This window comes from Mobula hypostoma, chromosome 5, assembly GCF_963921235.1.
Source record: "Mobula hypostoma chromosome 5, sMobHyp1.1, whole genome shotgun sequence".
Lineage (NCBI taxonomy): Eukaryota > Metazoa > Chordata > Chondrichthyes > Myliobatiformes > Myliobatidae > Mobula > Mobula hypostoma.
The window spans coordinates 193,171,996-193,185,536 of record NC_086101.1 but is presented as its reverse complement, the minus strand read 5'-3'; the positions used below and the strand labels follow the sequence as shown (position 1 = coordinate 193,185,536).

General features: G+C 51.9%; 2 protein-coding genes across 2 annotated transcripts in view; both read left to right on the top strand.

The window, feature by feature from the left end:
- paip1 (poly(A) binding protein interacting protein 1) overlaps positions 1–3,798 on the top strand; it is a 76,621-nt gene extending 72,823 nt beyond the window's left edge. The window contains exon 13 of the mRNA XM_063049601.1: positions 2,133–3,798. Coding sequence (XP_062905671.1) covers positions 2,133–2,223 — 91 coding nt within the window. The 3' untranslated portion in view covers positions 2,224–3,798. The remainder of the gene's footprint in view (positions 1–2,132) is intronic.
- Positions 3,799–7,378: 3,580 nt separating this feature from the next.
- c5h5orf34 (chromosome 5 C5orf34 homolog) overlaps positions 7,379–13,541 on the top strand; it is a 62,298-nt gene continuing 56,135 nt past the window's right edge. Inside the window, 1 exon segment of the mRNA XM_063049600.1 lies at positions 7,379–7,639. The gene's annotated coding sequence lies outside the window, so the exon portion shown is untranslated.

Below are 13,541 nucleotides of genomic sequence, written 5' to 3'. Positions count from 1 at the left end.
CACTGCTGTCTTGATTGTAACAGATTCAGCTAATTTATTGGTTCACTCATGCGTTAACACCTCAATTGTATCTGTTGAAAAACAGATAAATGTGGACTGAAATCTGTGTATATTATAAATACAAGGTAAGGTTGGTTGTCTGTTGTATCCAACAATGACAGGAGACCTGCACGGGAGAGTTTTTAAAGTGGAAAAGGGTCGGGGAAGCAAGGTGGATAGGGTAGTTAAGAAAGCTTATGGGGTAAGTTGAGGGATAGAGTTTAAGAGTCGCGATGTAATGATGCAGCTCTATAAAACTCTGGTTAGGCCACACTTGGAATACTGTGTCCAGTTCTGGTCGCCTCACTATAGGAAGGATGTGGAAGCATTGGAAAGGGTACAGAGGAGATTTACCAGGATGCTGCCTGGTTTAGAGAGTATGCATTATGATCTCTTTGGAGATAAGGAGGATGAGGGGAGACATGATAGAGGTGTACAAGATAATAAGAGGAATAGATAGAGTGGATAGCCAGTGCCTCTTCCCCAGGGCACCACTGCTTAACACAGGAGGACATGGCTTTAAGGTAAGGGGTGGGAAGTTCAAGGGGGATATTAGAGGAAGGTTTTTTACTCAGAGAGTGGTTGGTGAGTGGAATGCACTGCCTGAGTCAGTGGTGGAGGCAGATACACTAGTGAAGTTTAAGAGACTACTAGACAGGTATATGGAGGAATTTAAGGTGGGGGCTGATATGGGAGGCAGGGTTTGAGGGTCGGCACAACATTTTGGGCTGAAGGGCCTGTACTGTGCTGTACTATTCGATGTTCTATGTCTGGAGGTATGAGTAGTCGTCACAACCTGGGGTCCTCCTTGGTTGCAGTAGGTGACTATGACTACTTCTGTGTCTTGTCATGCCTTTTGCTCTCCAAAAAGCATTGCAGAACACCATTCTGACAGCTGGATTTTACCTCATCTGCTCAGTCCCTTGGAACTGACTTCACATGGTAGGACAGGTATGTCCCTTTCTCACTGGGGTATGAGGCCGGCGGCTATTCTCACCTGGTTTAGCCCACCTGTTGACGCGGTATACCAGGGTGTAGGCACTGTTGCATGCAAACAGCTACTTGGGGCCATAGGTGAGAGCTGAGTGACTGGTGGTACCCAAAAGTGTGTGAGCTTCCCCAGAATGTACACGACAAGCCCCTTCACCAGAAGACATCCCATACTCTCCAAATACAATCTATTGTTGGGGTATTGTACGTAGAAGTTGTCCTCTAAGCTAGCTGTTCTCGTACAACTTTCTCTGAAATGGTGGCATGGCAGGCAGTATTTTCTCTGGATGTTTTCTCTGTGGTCAAGTGGTTTCTATTCATATCCGTGAGCCGTGCTGGTTGTTAATTGCCTAACCTAAGGCTGGTACTTGTTGACTTGTATTATGTTAAACCTTGCAAAATGGTAAAACATCTTGCAGCTTGTGGCCTGTTGTCAAGTAGTAGAGGGACACAGGAACTTAAAAATAATGTAAGTGCAGTCAACCCTGTGTAACTGTTCAGGTAACAGAAATCCAGAATTCACCAATCAGAACCCAAAAATTTGAGGTACAGAACAAAGTGCACTCTTGCAGAATTTATTAAGAAGGTAAATAGATGTGCACAATTTTTTTGATGCAAGTGCAGATGATGCATCTTCACAATTAAGGAAAATTACAATCTGAGCTGTTTTCTAGGAATGCATTCTCCATGTGTGGGGTTGGGGGGATGGTGAAATGATAACATTGCCTACAGCATAGAACTGAATTGGAGTAGGAAAGCAATGGATCTTTGTCCTGAAGAAGGGTCTTCACCTGAAATGTCAACTGTTTATTCCCCTCCATAGATGTTGCCTGACCTACAGGTGAGTAAATCATGTAAAGCAGCTTTGCTGATCAAGAAAGCTGCTATAGGCTGGTGCATTTATGAATGAAGCAGAGCACTATGGACTATCTTGTCACTGAACAGCCCCTCTCTCAACGTTATGCTAGATAAAACGGAAATGATTTGGCAAAGAATCTAATCACAAATCACCTTACTGACATGAAAGATCGTGGGGGAAGGGAAGAGAAATGGGCAGATTTTGTACTGTTAGTTAACATCCTCTCATCCATTTCTCTCGATAGGTATGTTGACGACTCAGAGAACGGGATGGATCCAGAGATGGAGGAAGCTTTTGAAAAGTTCTGTGCCGAAACAGAGCAAAAGACAAAATAGTGCAAACAGCAAAGCATTAGAAGTGAAAAATAGACAAAAAAAACATTTTCAGTGTTTATTTGGGGGAAAAAATGGACAAAAAAACTTTTGAATTTCAAAAGAAGTGCAAGTAATTTAAAGGCAAACTGAAGAAACATTTTCATTTTCTTGTGCCATTGAAAGCATTGCTGGAAAAATTGTGTTGGAGTCTACCTAAAACTGTTGATGGTCAATACACTGCATAAATGCTCAAGCAGACTCTGCCTATATGTTGTACTTTTAATGAGACTCTTTTTGTAATATAGTTTGTTATAGTTTTATTTTTATGTAAGTTTCCAAGTTCAAAACTAAAATAAAATGATTCTTTGTAAAGGGTCGCATTGCTTCATGAAGCACACTAAAAAATCTTTTTGCTCTCTTGACTGATCTATAACATTGAAAACAACACAGAAAATGAACATACATCAGGGAGGGGGAAAACAAGCAGCTTTCTCCATGATGGGGGGCGGGTGGGAAGAGATGTGCACACACGACTGAAATTCACAATCAGTGGGGTTTGCTGTTAACTGTCAGCACATACTGTAATACTGCCATTATTTAACTGTTTATAGACAGTATACCACAAACACACAAGACCTGGATAATTTGCAAACAAGGTACACTTTAAGAACTCTCTCTGAACTGCTAACAGATTGGAAGGTAGTAATAGGGAAACTTGTTGAATAAGGTAATGAGTTTTTGACCTCTGCAGATAAACTGACAAATCCCTAGACACCAAAAATCCTGCAGGAAATGGTCATGAGTACATAAACATTGCTCCCCACCATGGGGCGTCCTTCCCAAACAAAAACTGCTCAATTTGAACTCAGCAGTATTTAATGCTGGCATCATTTGTCAGTGCCAGGTTTTGTGAAGGAAAAAAGTGTTGCAATTGTTAGTTACCAGTTTCTTGGGCTGTAGCAGGTGCAGAAAAGGTTCCTTGATAGTTTGAGAGAACTGTTTTGAATTTACAGTCTGAATGTAGAAGAATCAATCCCCGTTCTCTCTTTCTGACTTATGTTGAAGTCGTGTCGGACTTGTGTCTATGTGTTTTTAATTAAACAGATTCTGCTTGTAAACTGTAAATGTTTTAATTAGTCTTGATTCAGCCTCTTGAGAGCAAAAAGCAGCGAGGCTTCAACTCACCCAATGGCTGGAGGCAGCAAAAGCTCCAGAGACACCCCCGACAAACACTCTCCTTATTTCAGCCCATTATATCCCTGTCTCACCCCTTCTGTTCCCACTCACCCTCCTCTGCCTAGCCTCTTGAGTAGTGCCTTACACCACAAACCATCCATTCTGCTTGGGGAATTCATTGGTGGCTTTGTCTCAGACTAGCAGCAGTTCCAGGCAGAATTGAAGGTTGTTTGCTTCAACACAATGAAAGTAGTCACCTTTCTTCTTCAGCAGACACAGCATCTGAACAGTGCCTTTATTTAGCAGTCTAATTTACTTGAATTGTAGATGTTTACAACTTATATTGTACATAACAATGCATGAAACAACCTTGTGATTTTCCTTCCCTTCTGCTATTCCTGATAAATAAATTTTGATGTGTTTGTATATGGTTTGCAGTCTATGCTTTTTGGAAATGTTTTAATTTTAACAGCTTACTTAGTCGTCAACTTAGAGTTGGCACTTTAATTACATTATGGCCATCAAGCGTGCGGCTGTGGGCGAGGGAAAGCTTACATGCCTTGAACATTATTTCAGGTCTGAGTGAGTCACTAGGCGACAGTTCAATAAAAAATGGTGAGGTTGGGAAGAGTGAAAATGAAATGAGTGGAAAAGGAGTTGGGGAGAGGGGATGTGGGCTGTGTGTCTCGGTGCTGCAGACAGGTGGTAGGGTAGCATAGAATTAGCATAACACTTTACAGAGACAGCTATGATAGCTGGGTTCATTTCCTACTGCTGTCCGTAAGGTATGCTCTCCCGGTGACTGCATGAGATTATTCTGGGTTAAGGTTAGTGAGTCGTGGCCATGCTGTGTTGGTGCTGTAAGCTTTATGACACTTGCAGGCTGCCCCCAGCACAATGTTTGACTCAAAGCATTTTATTGTACGTTTTGGTGTATATGTGACAAAGCTAATCTTTATCTTAATATGAGGGGTGTGTACTAAGCAGCAAAGCTCCTTTGATGCTTTCTGCACTCTGGTTGATCATTTATTGATCTCGTTATAGTTACAGTTTTATAGATTTGCTGAGTATGCCCGCAGGAAAATGAATCTCAGGGTTGTATATGGTGACATGTATAATAAAACTTACTTTGAACTTTAAAGTAGTCATGGTGGGGGTGTGTGGAGGGGTGGGTTAGCGGGTGGAGGAGTTAATCAGCCTCACTGCTTGGAGAAAGTACAGTGGATTCTGGTTAATTGTGCCATTGGTTAATTGGGCCAACGATTTATTTGGGACAACTCTTAAAGAACAAAGACTAATCAAGAGAATAGCTGAGATTCTCTTCGTGTATTGGAGACACTGTTAATTGGGATAGGACACTGTTGCTGAATAGTTTCTAATTAACATCAGTAGTGCGCACTTACGTGGCTGTAGACAGTACACTGTGCTTGGAGTGAACACTTTTTAACTGATATCAGTTGCGTGTGTTTGTATAAAAAAAAGTGATTTTTGTCAGTGATGGCTGGCGAGAAATAAGCAGAAAGATAATTCAGAACTGTTTTGCTCACAGCGGTTTCAAGCATTCAGGCTTGGAGCCAGAAAGAGCCAGGAGTGCAAATGAAACTATTTCACTACTTCAACAAATTAGGTACTATGAAGAATTTGAAGGTATTATCAATCAGCTTGAAAATCATCTTACAATGAAAATAAAGATTCGGAGGATGCAATCGTCGATAGCATTATATGAAGGCAGTCCATTATCTGCACTAGGTGTCTGTACTGATTTTGTTCATTTACAGACTTCAAAAGAACACGACAGAATACACTAGATGAGTTCCTCCGCTGATAACTATTAGGAACTAATACACAGTGTTATAATACTGTACTGTAGTACTATATTTTAATTTGTTCTGCATTCATTTAAATACACCATTTGTTACTCAGTTTGTATTGTTATAATTTTTCAACTATTTCCATGAAACTTTGGCTAATTGGGGCAGCTGCTTAATTAGGCCAACGTTCACTGGTCCTGATGCGTCCCAATGAACTGGAATCCGCTGTGATTATTTTTGAGTCAGGTGTTCCTGGTGTGGATGCTACATGGGAAGAGTGGTGGGAAAGAGAGGTTAAATCAATTGTGAAATTATTTAATTCCGAGGCTGATTAAAGGGGCAGACTAGTGTGTTCCTATTTTATTTAATCTTGTGTAGAATATTGGAGATTAAATAGTCACTTTTTTCACTGGTGGTGTCTACAGATACTTAGACAGATTGGAAAAAACCCTGTAGCCTATGCGACCATCTAACTGATCACTGGATAAAAAGCAGCACAAGGAATAAATGTTGCAAATACACAGCAGGTCAGGCAGCATCTGTGAAAAGAGTAACAGTTAACATTTCATGGCGCGACCTGTTCTAGACCCAGCACACAAGATACAATCGCAAAGAACGCCAGTGGTGTTCTGGAGAGATCTGTTCTGGGATCATAGAACATAGAATAGTACAGCACAGTACAGATCCTTTGGCCCACAATGTTGTACCGACCCTCAAACCCTGCCTCCCATATAAGCCCCCACCTTAAATTCCTCCATATACCTGTCTAGTAGTCTCTTAAACTTCACTAGTGTATCTGCCTCCACCACTGACTCAGGTAGTGTATTCCACTCACCAACCACTCTCTGAGTAAAAAACCTTCCTCTAATATCCCCCTTGAACTTCCCACCCCTTACCTTAAAGCCATATCCTCTTGTATTGAGCAGTGGTGCCCTGGGGAAGAGGTGCTGGCTATCCACTCTATCTATTCCTCCTATTATCTTGTACACCTCTATCATGTCCCCTCTCATCCTCCTTCTCTCCAAAGAGTAAAGCCCTAGCTCCCTTAATCTCTGATCATAATACATACTCTCTAAACCAGGCGGCATCCTGGTAAATCTCCTCTGTACCCTTTCCAATGCTTCCACGTCCTTCCTATAGTGAGGTGACCAGAACTGGACACAGTACTCCAAGTGTGGCCTAACCAGAGTTTTATAGAGCTGCATCATTACCCTGCAACTCCTAAATTCTATGCCTCGACTTATGAAAGCTAACACCCCATAAGCTTTCTTAACTACCCTATCCACCTGAGGCGCCTGTGATCCCTACTCTTTGTGATTTTTATAAATGATTTGAATGAAAAAGTGGAAGGGCGAGTTAGTAAGTTTGCAGATGACACCCATCTTGGTGGTGGTGTGGATACTGTAGAAGGTTGTTGCAGGTTACAGCGGGACATTGCTGGAATGGAAAGTGGCAGATGAAGTCCAATTGAAAAAGGTCAAATTTGATGACAGAATACAGGTTTAATGGCAGGATGATGCTTCTTTCGAAGTATACAATATACATTCTTGAGATTCATCTTCTTAGTGGCAGCCACAAGACAATGAAACACAATTGATTCCATTACAAATGAAGAGCATCAAACACTCAATGTGCAAAAACAGAGAACAAATCATGCAAACAAGAAAAGTAAGCAAATAACATTCACAACCCAAGTTCATCAAAGCCAGTCACAGCAAATCCGTCAGTTGCACGCCACCGCCTCGGCTCAGCGCAGAGATGAGTAAACCTCGCCAAGCAGCTGCTGAACACTGGCCCCGAAAGCCCAACCTTTGCAATCCGGCCCTTGTTACTCGCTCTCAGACGCAGGGCCGGTGTAGAGGAACAGAGGGATTCTGTGCTCCATATCTATTGACCCATCTCTGAAGCACATCTGTGTAATTAAATATGGTTAAAACATTTGTGTTCACATATGAAATGTTATGTTGGGGGGGGGGAGTTACTTCTGGGGCTCTGAACATTCTTGCAAATTCCAGTCTCTGAGTCAGAAGATGGCAAGTTCAACACCCGCGTCCATGCACCAGGGAGAGTCTACTCAGCCCGGCAGAACCATCTGAGGGGCAAAGGTGGGTTAGTGGCGCCTTGAAATCACTCGCTTCAGCCAGATGGGGATTAACAGCCGTGGCTGGCAGGAGAAGGAAACTCTGCTCTCAAACCTCCCATACCCAGCAAGTCTGTGGAGAGAGACCGAGTTACCGTCTCAGTTTGACCCCACTCGCATGCCGGCTACCCGAAAATCCCCGCTCTCCCAGGACCGGGCTGAACTATACCTCCGGCCCGGCGCCTGGGAGCGGGCCTCACTCGCGTTGTCCGGGTAACCAGTCGCGGCGTGACGCAAACTCGGCGTGCAGCCAATGGCAGGCTGGCGTCGAGCGCGGGCGGGAGAAAGAGGGCGGGCGGCCGCAGCGGCGGTGAGTGGGGTCCGGAGGCCGGGGGATAGGGAGGGAGGGAGGGGTGGGGTCCGGAGGGATAGGGAGGGAGGGTGGGGTCCGGAGGCCGGGGGGATAGGGAGGGAGGGAGGGGTGGGTGGGGTCCGGAGGCGGGGGGGGGGGATAGGGAGGGAGGGGTGGGTGGGTGGGGTCCGGAGGCGGGGGGGGATAGGGAGGGAGGGGTGGGTGGGTGGGTGGGGTCCGGAGGCGGGGGGGGATAGGGAGGGAGGGAGGGAGGGAGGGGTGGGTGGGTGGGGTCCGGAGGCGGGGGGGGGGATAGGGAGGGAGGGAGGGAGGGAGGGGTGGGTGGATGGGGTCCGGAGGCGGGGGGGGGATAGGGAGGGGTGGGTGGGTGGGGTCCGGAGGCGGGGGGAATAGGGAGGGAGGGAGGGGTGGAAGGGTGGGTGGGTGGGTGGGGTCCGGAGGCCCGGGGGATAGGGAGGGAGGGGTGGGTGGGGTCCGGAGGCGGGGGGGATAGGGAGGGAGAGGTGGGTGGGGTCCGGAGGCCGGGGGGATAGGGAGGGAGGGGTGGGTGGGGTCCGGAGGCTGGGGGGATAGGGAGGGAGAGGGAGAGGGAAAGTGGAGGAGGGAGAGAGAGGTGCGGGGTCGGGGTCCGGCTAGGGGGAAGGGGTAGGAGTCTGTGGGGGAGTGGTAAGTGGAGTTCGGGGGTGGGGTGGGAGGTCATTGTAGGCTGTGGGTGCGGAGGGGAGGGAAAGGTCAGTGGGGTCCTGGGTGATCTCCCCTCCCCCCACTGGGAAGGTCAGATCACAACCTGGTGCATCTAAAACCCTGCTATGTGTCTCTGGTGAAGAGTAAACCTGCAACCTCGAGGACAGTGAGGAAATGGTTGGAGGAGGCTTATGAGGTGCTCCAGGGTTGTTTTGAGGTGACAGACTGGCAGGCACTCTGTGAGCCACATGGAGAGGATATTGATGGGCTCACAGAGTGCATCACTGATTACATCAGCTTCTGTGTGGACAGCAATGTTCCGACAAGAACTGTCCTTTGTTATTCAAATAACAAGTCATGGGACAAGCAAAGGACATTAAGGACATCCTGAATGCTAAAAAGAGGGCGTTTAGAGATGGAAATAGGGAGGAGCTGAGGGCAATACGGAGGGATCTGAAAGCCAGGATCAGGGAGGCTAAAGACAGGTACAGGAGGAAGCTTGAGTGGAAACTCCAGCAGAACAACATGAGAGAGGTCTGGAAGGGGATGAGGACCATCACTGGGTTTCAGCAAACTAGCAACAGAGGAGCTGAAGGCAGTGTGGATGGACAGGGCCAACGAACTTAACCTGTTCTTTAACAGATTTGACATTGTGGCCCCTGCCCATTCCCCACATGAGCCATCTGTTGTCGGCCCCCAACCAACACATATTCTACTCTCCCCTCCTACCCCTCACAGTCCCCCACCCTGCTCTCATGACTATACCCCTTCCCCACACGAAACCACCACGGTGGGCTTCACAGCTGAACAGGTGAGAAGACAGCTGAAACGTCTCAACCCAAGCGAGGCTGCAGGACCGGATGGTGTCAGTACCAGGGTGCTCAAAGCCTGTGCCCCTCAGATATGTGGAGTACTTCGCCATGTATTCAACCTGAGCCTGAGGCTCCAGAGGGTTCCTGTCCTGGGGAAGATGTCCTGCCTCGTCCCTGTGCCGAAGACGCCGCGCCCCAGCGGCCTCAATGACTACAGACCGGTGGCATTGACCTCCCACATCATGAAGACCCTGGAGAGACTTGTTCTGGAGCTGCTCCGGCCTATGGTCAGGCCACACTTAGATCCCCTCCAGTTCGTCTACCAGCCCCAACTAGGAGTTGAGGATGCCATCATCTACCTGCTGAACTGTGTCTAGGCTCACCTGGACAAGCCAGCGAGCACTGTGAAGGTCATGTTTTTTGACTTCTCCAGTGCGTTCAACACCATCCGCTCTGCTCTGTTGGGGGAGAAGCTGACAGCGATGCAGGTGGATGCTTCCCTGATATCATGGATTCTTGATTACCTGACTGGCAGACCACAGTACGTGTGCTTGCAACACTGTGTGTCCGACAGAGTGATCAGCAGCACTGGGGCTCCACAGAGGACTGTCTTGTCTCCCTTTCTCTTCACCATTTACACCTTGGACTTCACAGAGACTTGTCATCTTCAGAAATTTTTGGATGACTCTGCCATAGTTGGATGCATCAGCAAGGGAGATGAGGCTGAGTACAGGGCTACGGTAGGAAACTTTGTTACACGGTGTGAGCAGAATTATCTGCAGCTTAATGTGAAAAAGACTAAGGAGCTGGTGGTTTACCTGAGGAGTGCTAAGGTACCGGTGACCCCTGTTTCCATCCAGGGGGTCAGTGTGGACATGGTGGAGGATTACATATACCTGGGGATACGAATTGACAATAAACTGGACTGGTCAAAGAACACTGAGGCTGTCTACAAGAAGGGTCAGAGCCGTCTCTATTTCCTGAGGAGACTGAGGTCCTTTAACATCTGCCGGACGATGCTGAGGATGTTCTACGAGTCTGTGGTAGCCAGTGCTATCATGTTTGCTGTTGTGTGCTGGGGCAGCAGGCTGAGGGTAGCAGACACCAACAGAATCAACAAACTCATTCGTAAGGCCAGTGATGTTGTGGGGATGGAACTGGACTCTCTGACGGTGGTGTCTGAAAAGAGGATGCTGTCCAAGTTGCATGCCATCTTGGACAATGTCTCCCATCCACTACATAATGTACTGGGTGGGCACAGGAGTACATTCAGCCAGAGACTCATTCCACCGAGATGCAGCACAGAGCGTCATAGGAAGTCATTCCTGCCTGTGGCCATCAAACTTTACAACTCCTCGCTTGGAGGGTCAGACACCCTGAGCCGATAGGCTGGTCCTGGACTTATTTCATAATTTACTGGCATAATTTACATATTACTATTTAACTATTTATGGTTCTATTACTATTTATTATTTATGGTGCTACTGTAACGGAAACCAGTTTCCCCCAGGATCAATAAAGTATGACTATGATTATGACTATGGAGGGGAGGGAGAGGTCAATGGGGTCCGAGGTGGCGGGGAGGGGAAGGAGAGGTCAGTGGGGTCCAGGGCGGGGAGGGAGGGTGAGGTCAGTGGGATCCGGGGTGCGGAGGGGAGGGAGAGGTCAATGGGGTCTGGGGTGTGGAGGGGAGGGAGAAGTCAGTGGGGTCCAGGGTATGGAGGGGAGGGAGAGGTCAGTGGGGTCTGGGGTGCGGAGGGGAGGGAGAGGTCAGTGAGTTCTGGGGTGCGGAGGGGATGGAGAGGTCATTGGGGTCTGGGAGGGAGAGATCAGTGGGATCCGTGGTGCGGATGGGAGGGAGAGGTCAGTGGGGTCCGGGGTGGGAAGGGGAGAGAGAGGTCAGTGGGGTCCGGGGTGCGGAGGGGAGGGGAGGGGAGGGAGAGGTCAGTGGGGTCCGGGGTGGGGAGGGGAAGGAGAGGTCAGTGGGGTCCGGGGTTGGGGAGAGGGGAGAGAGAGGTCAGTGGGGTCCGCGGTGCGGAGGGGAGGGGAGGGAGAGGTCAGTGGGCTCTGGGGAGGGGAGGGAGAGGTCAGCGGGGTCCAGGGTGCCGAGGGGAGGGAGAGGTCAGTGGGGTCCGGGGAGTGGAGGAGGAGGTCAGTGGGGTCCGTTGTGCGGAGCGAAGGGAGAGGTAAATGGGGTCTGGGGAGGGGAGGGAGAGGTCGGTGGGTTCCGGGGCGTGGAGGGGGGGGAGAGGTCAGTGGGGTCCGGGGTGCGTAGGGGAGGGAGGGTGGGGCCGGGGTGTGGAGGGCAGGAAGTGGTCAGTGGGGTCCGGGGTGGGGGGGAGGGGAGGGAGAGGTCAGTGGGGTCCGAGGTGCGGAGGGGAGGGAGAGGTCAGTGCGGTCCGGAGTGCGAAGGGGAGGGAGAGGTCACTGGGGTCCGGGGTGTGGAGGGGAGGGAGAGGTCAGTGGGGTCCAGGGAGGGGAGGGAGGGAAAGGTCAGTGGGGTCTGGGGCACGGAGGGGAGGGAGAGGTCAGTGGTGTCCGGGGTGCCGAGGGGAGGGAGAAGTCAGTGGGGTCCAGGTTGCGGAGGGGAGGGAGAGGTCAGTGGGGTCCGGGGTGGGGGGGAGGGGAGGGAGAGGTCAGTGGGGTCCGGGGTGAGGAGGGGAGGGAGAGGTCAGTGGGGTCCGGGGTGTGGAGAGGAGGGAGCGGTCAGTGGGGTCCGGGGTGGGGTGGAGGGGAGGGAAAGGTCAGTGCGGTCCGGGGTGGGGTGGGGAGGGAGAGGTCAGTGGGGTCCGGGGCGGGGAGGGAGAGGTCAGTGGGGTCTGGGGTGCGGGGGAGGGGAGGGGAGGGAGAGATCAGCGCGGTCTGGGGTGGGGAGGGGAGGGAGAGGTCAGTGGGGTCCGGGGTGGGGCAGGGAGAGAGAGGTCAGTGGGGTCCGGGGTGGGGAGGGGAGGGAGAGGTCAGTGGGGTCTGGGGTGCGGAGGGGAGGGAGAGGTCAGTGGGCTCCGGGGTGCGGAGGGGAGGGAGTGGTCAGTGGGGTCCGGGGTGTGGAGGGGAGGGTGAGGTCAGCAGGGTCCATGGTGCGGAGGGGAGGGAGAGGTCAGTGGGGTCTGTGGAGGGGAGGGAGAGGTCAGCGGGGTCCGGGATGCGGAGGGGAGGGAGAGGTCAGTGGGGTCCGGGGTTGGGGAGAGGGGAGAGAGAGGTCAGTGGGGTCCGGGGTGCGGGGGGGAGGGGAGGGAGAGGTCAGTGGGGTCCGGGGCGCGGAGGGGAGGGAGAGGTCAGTGGGGTCCGGGGCGGGGAGGGAGAGGTCCGTGGGGTCTGGGGTGCGGGGGAGGGGAGGGAGAGGTCAGTGCGGTCCGGGTGCGGAGGGGAGGGAGAGGTCAGTGGGGTCCGTGGTGCGGAGGGGAGGGAGAGGTCAATGGGGGTCTGGGGAGGGGAGGGAGAGGTCAGTGGGTTCCGGGGTGGGGAGGGGAGGGAGAGGTCAGTGGGGTCCGGGTTGGGGAGGGGAGAGAGAGGTCAGTGGGGTCCGGGGTGCGGAGGGGAGGGGAGGGAGAGGTCAGTGGGGTCCGGGGTGGGGAGGGGAGGGAGAGGTCAGTGGGGTCCGGGGTTGGGGAGAGGGGAGAGAGAGGTCAGTGGGGTCTGGGGTGCGGGGGGGAGGGGAGGGAGAGGTCAGTGGGGTCCGGGGAGGGGAGGGAGAGGTCAGTGGGGTCCTGGGTGGGAGGGTGAGGTCAGTGGGGTCCGGGGAGGGGAGGGGAGGGCGAGGTCAGTGGGGTCCAGGGTGTGGAGGGAGGGTGAGGTCAGTGGGGTCTGGGGTGTGGAGGGGAGGGAGAGGTCAGTGGGGTCCGGGGTGCGGAGGGGAGGGAGAGGTCAGTGGGGCCCAGGGCGCGGAGGGGAGGGAGAGGTCAGTTGGGTCCTGGGTGGGAGGGTGAGGTCAGTGGGTTCCGGGGAGGGGAGGGAGAGGTCAGTGGGGTCCAGGGCGCGGAGGGGAGGGAGAGGTCATTTGGGTCCTGGGTGGGAGGGTGAGGTCAGTGGGGTCCGGAGAGGGGAGGGAGAGGTCAGTGGGGTCCAGGGTGTGGAGGGAGGGAGAGGTCAGTGGGGTCCGGGGTTGGGGAAGGGGAGGGAGAGGTCAGTGGGGTCCGGGGCGCGGAGGGGAGGGAGAGGTCAGTGGGGTCCGGGGCGCGGAGGGAGGGAGAGGTCAGTGGGGTCCTGGGTGGGAGGGTGAGGTCAGTGGGGTCCAGGGTGTGGAGGGGAGGGAGAGGTCAATGGGGTCCATGGAGGGGAGGGAGGGAAAGGTCAGTGGGGTCTGGGGCACGGAGGGGAGGGAGAGGTCAGTGGGGTCCGGGGTTGGGGGGAGGGGAGAGAGAGGTCAGTGGGGTCCGGGGTGCGGAGGGGAGGGGAGGGAGAGG